The sequence below is a fragment of the Arvicanthis niloticus genome, chromosome 8 (genome assembly GCF_011762505.2).
Source record: "Arvicanthis niloticus isolate mArvNil1 chromosome 8, mArvNil1.pat.X, whole genome shotgun sequence".
Taxonomy (NCBI): Eukaryota; Metazoa; Chordata; class Mammalia; order Rodentia; family Muridae; genus Arvicanthis; species Arvicanthis niloticus.
Window position 1 is genome coordinate 31,939,386 of NC_047665.1, and position 4,547 is coordinate 31,943,932.

At 42.5% G+C, this 4,547-nt stretch overlaps 1 protein-coding gene across 1 annotated transcript; it reads left to right on the forward strand.

Annotated features, from left to right (window-relative positions):
• The first annotated feature begins 220 nt into the window (after positions 1-220).
• Uqcrfs1 (ubiquinol-cytochrome c reductase, Rieske iron-sulfur polypeptide 1) lies at positions 221-4,294 on the forward strand. Its single transcript, XM_034511002.2, has 2 exons — positions 221-531; positions 3,412-4,294. Exons 1-2 carry the CDS (start codon positions 318-320, stop codon positions 4,020-4,022), a joined length of 825 nt encoding a protein of 274 aa, XP_034366893.1. The 5' UTR covers positions 221-317; the 3' UTR covers positions 4,023-4,294.
• The last annotated feature ends 253 nt before the right edge of the window (positions 4,295-4,547 follow it).

A 4,547-nucleotide genomic window follows, 5' to 3' on the forward strand; every position in this document is an offset into this window, starting at 1 on the left:
CGTCCCTGATTTAAGTTTTTGCCCTAAAAGGAAGGACCACAAGAAATTCCTCCCGACTCCCGTCTCTAGAGGTAGGGCAACCAAGTCAGCCACCGTAGAGTCAGCGCCAGGCCCCGCCCTTTCCTGTCCCGCCCCCAACTTGCGCCCGTAGCCACGCCTCCAACACGGCGATCCTCCGGATTCGCTTAGCCATGCAAAACTCCCTTTCCGGCGTCGCGCTTACGTCACAAATCCTGCGCCTCCCGCTCCTCTTCGGGCCTGCGTTCGAACGGAAGGTCGTCCCTGTGACCGACTAGGTGGTTGGAGCAGCTGTCGCCATGTTGTCGGTCGCTGCCCGCTCGGGCCCGTTCGCGCCCGTCCTATCGGCCACGTCCCGCGGGGTGGCGGGCGCGCTTCGGCCCCTGTTGCAAGGCGCGGTGCCCGCCACCTCAGAACCACTTGTTCTGGACGCGAAACGACCCTTCCTGTGCCGCGAGTCGCTGAGTGGCCAAGCCGCGACCCGGCCTTTGGTGGCCGCGGTGGGCCTGAATGGTGAGCCGACTTCGGGGTGCCCGATCTCGTTCCTTGCGGCTCCAGGTCCCGGGCGGCGGCGGCGGAGGGCGGTGTGCTGGGATATAGAGTGCCGGCCGCAGCGACCTTGGCAGGCCGAGCGCCTCCCGGAGCTGGCGGGCGCACAGTGGCCGGCTGCGGCCGGGATGCTCCAGTGGCCGCACCCCCCAGGCGTCAGGAGCCTGTCTGCACTTTGGTCTGAGTTCCCTCCTCAGGCTACACCTGACTTCCTTGGTTAACTTTAAGATTGGCCTCTCTCTATCACGGCTAAGTGACGGAGATACTCTTGGTTACAAGAATTTGACCTTGGGCAAGTTTCCTCCTTGTTACCACAGTTTTGTATGGGTGTCGTGAGCCTTACATGAGAGAATTCTATGCAAAACCATTGGCACGGTTTAGACGATAAGTGTTCAAAATAGGAATTGTAAAAAAAAAAAAAAAATGTAGGAAGTTGTCAGTGTACTGGTACAGCTGCTTTTCAGCATCATAACTCCCCAGCAGCCCCATCCCTATAAACAAAAACAGCCCTGAGGTCAGCTCCACTGTAGGGGTTTGGCAATGGTTTCAGATACCTGGTTCTAAGGCTTTCATAGTCTGTCTTAGTCGTGAAGATGTAAGTCGTGAAGACGTAAATGATACTCTTTCTCGAAAACAGACCACCAGAGGTGAAGTGACCCACACAGTGGGAATCTATGCAGCATGGTCCCTTCCTAGTTTATCTGAGTCTGTGCTTCCCATTCCCGTGTGGTTTAAAAATCTAGAAAGCTTTCTGGTGTCTCCTGAAACTGCACTGGGCTCTTTGGTTTCTGCTCCTGCCGTTGACTCTTCACTTTTCCAGGTAGAATAAATTTTGATTTCAAGTTTACACAGACAGTTGAGTTTAGAAATATCATTCACTTTAAACGAATGTAGTTCATATCCATATAGCTTTCTCCTCTATACCAAACAAACTAAAATACTATGACTGTTCATTGTATTACCTACTTGGCGCGGTTTGGTGTTGAGTTTATGACCTTTCTACATGTTAATCAAATTGCCTTCTTGGGCAGCTTTTCAAAGGTTTCTAGTAAAGATTGGTGGCGTGCCTGCTTCATGAAAGCATTTTCCAAACCAGACAATGTATAAACAGCACATTAAAATGTATCTGGGTGGCTATGGAAAGATGGGTAGTGACAGGCTGGGTGGGTTTGGATTGGAAGTGTGTGGAGGAAAAGTCTGATTACAGGAGCATCTCTCATGCAGATTTCTAGCTGCCTTGGCTCTACAACTACAAAAAGTTTACATGCCTTGGATTTCCTTTATTTTGAGGTGATACTTCGATAACTAATCATGCATCAGGTTGGAATTAAATTAAGCATCTGTGCTTAATATAACTTGTGCAAATTACATAGATGATGACTTTTGCAACAATTTCCTAAAGGTTGCTTGGTTGATAATGGTGATGTATGTTTTTGGTTACCTTGTATTGTTAGGCGGTGGTGGTTGTGGGTGCTGTCGAACGTAGAACTGTGAACTTGGCTCCTTTTCTGGTTTAGGTAGGCAATACATTTTTTTTTTTTAAGTGTAATTTCAGGCATTGTCTTGGGGAAGTAATTTCTTGATTCCAAATGCCAGTTTGTGCCATCACGTTGATATTAGGTAAATTAATACGTAATTAATGCCATGAGAGTCCGAAAAGTCCTAATTTAGGTTGCCACTATGCATGTCTCAGTTCTTCCCCCAAAATGATAGGGTTGGAAAAGTAATTTTGATAGTTTGAATTCGTGACTTAAATAAAGTCACTCACTTTGAAGTCATGTAAAAAGTAGGTGAAATATTATTAATATTTGAGTATTAAGGTCTCTTAGGATGAGACCTTTGAAGACCAAGGTAACACTTCACTTTCAGTGGCATTGTGTGTTATAAGTAGATATTTGTTTTGAAAAGATTTATTTTTCTGAAAATAGGTTTTTAACACCCTTTTTTCTTCCTAAAAAAAAAGTAAATGTCGTGGTAGTTCCTAAAACATACATTTTGAAAGGATACATATTTTCATACGTATAATTGTTACATCTATTATATTTTGTGAGGAAATTTACTTTCTAAATATAGTTGAAGAATCATACCAGTAAGTTCATTCTTTTTGTCAGATACTTACTTACAAATGGCATGAGAGAGAGGACATTCCACTTCTGCTTTCAAAGTATATGTAAGCAGTAAATATTCTTAAATGTTTTTTCATCTGTCACAAACATTTGGCCCATTTTATGACCTCCAGGAAAAGTGCCCCACTCAAAGAGTCCACAGTATGAAAAAGAAAGATTTTTTTTTTTTAAATAGGCATTGTTACTCTACTGAAGGGGGAAGAAATATAAAAATTACCTCCTTTTTTCCCATATTCAATTTAATAATTACATTGCAGATTTTATTGAGCGCTGCTGCCTGTTCTGATAGTTGTTATTCTCTGATGCTAGAGGCTTTCTTTGAAGATACAGTAATATCAATTTATGCTCTGGAATCTAAAATTAACAATCCTTAAGTTTTCTGTAAAGTATACCAACAAATCACAGAAGACTTATTGTCTTGTAATTAGTTTGTAATTAGTATGTTACAAACTTTAGCTAGTTGTTTTTGCAGGAAGCACATAGCAGGGATATAAGGCTAGGGCTTTGCCTTGAGATGATCACACAGCAACTTGTTAGGTGAACTCAGTTTAATTAGTGTAGTTGGATAGTCTATGTAAGCAATAGCTTTTTTTAACTTGAGTATCTGTTTATTGTGTTATTTGCCATTATAACTCAGAAGTCTTTGCTGATGTGTATCCCTTTCAGGACATACTTTTAATTGTGTTTTTGTTTTTTTTTTTACCTGTTTGTTTTGCAGTTCCTGCTTCTGTTCGTTATTCCCATACAGATGTCAAGGTGCCCGACTTCTCTGACTATCGTCGCGCTGAAGTTCTCGATAGCACAAAATCTTCTAAAGAGAGCAGTGAGGCTAGAAAAGGCTTCTCTTACTTGATAACGGCAACAACTACTGTGGGTGTTGCATATGCAGCCAAAAATGTGGTCTCCCAGTTCGTTTCCAGCATGAGTGCTTCTGCTGATGTGCTGGCCATGTCGAAGATCGAGATCAAGTTGTCTGATATTCCAGAAGGAAAGAACATGGCTTTTAAATGGAGAGGCAAGCCTCTGTTTGTGCGCCATAGAACCAAGAAGGAGATTGACCAGGAAGCTGCCGTTGAAGTGTCCCAGTTAAGGGACCCACAGCATGATTTAGAGCGTGTAAAGAAACCTGAATGGGTTATTCTGATAGGTGTCTGTACTCATCTTGGTTGTGTACCCATTGCAAATGCAGGAGATTTTGGTGGCTATTATTGCCCCTGCCATGGGTCACACTATGACGCCTCTGGCAGGATCAGGAAGGGCCCTGCGCCTCTCAACCTGGAAGTGCCTACCTATGAGTTCACCAGTGATGATGTAGTAGTTGTGGGTTAGACACTTGGACTCAGGGCCTAGGTTTCTTTCGGTCTTCAAGAGTTGAGAGTAAGCCTTGTGTACATCTAGGTTGGGTGATTTAAAATATTTAAGAATTGTTAATAATGTATTGGCAAACATTGATGTGAAGTAATTGAATTCCCTGTTAAATATTATCAAGCATTAGCGTAATAAAAACACTGTTGAACATCGCTAAATTCAGTCACAGACTTGAAAGGTGCAGTGTCTTTGATAGCTAATTCTAATAAAACATTACAGATTGTTGTACAAGATATTTGTGAAATCTATAACTGGCGTTTTCATTTTCTAATTTTCTGTTCATATCTTGAACTTGAGAAAAGGTGGGGACATCATTTTCCACTTCAAAGTGGATGGGGAATCATTTTGATATCTAATATTTTTCTGTTTTGATATTAAGCCTTTCACAGTTATGGAAGTATATAGTATTTCATTGAAATATTTTCACTTTTAAAGACTGGATTTTATTCTCTAGCCAAATTGGCCTCAAACTTGTAATCTTCCTCT

Bases quoted from the DNA above. Each gene is read 5' to 3' on its own strand.
- Uqcrfs1 (XM_034511002.2), top strand. From the start codon at position 318: ATGTTGTCGGTCGCTGCCCGCTCGGGCCCGTTCGCGCCCGTCCTATCG. The intron at 532-3,411 runs GTGAGCCGACTT...TTTGTTTTGCAG, and splicing joins GGCCGCGGTGGGCCTGAATG to TTCCTGCTTCTGTTCGTTAT.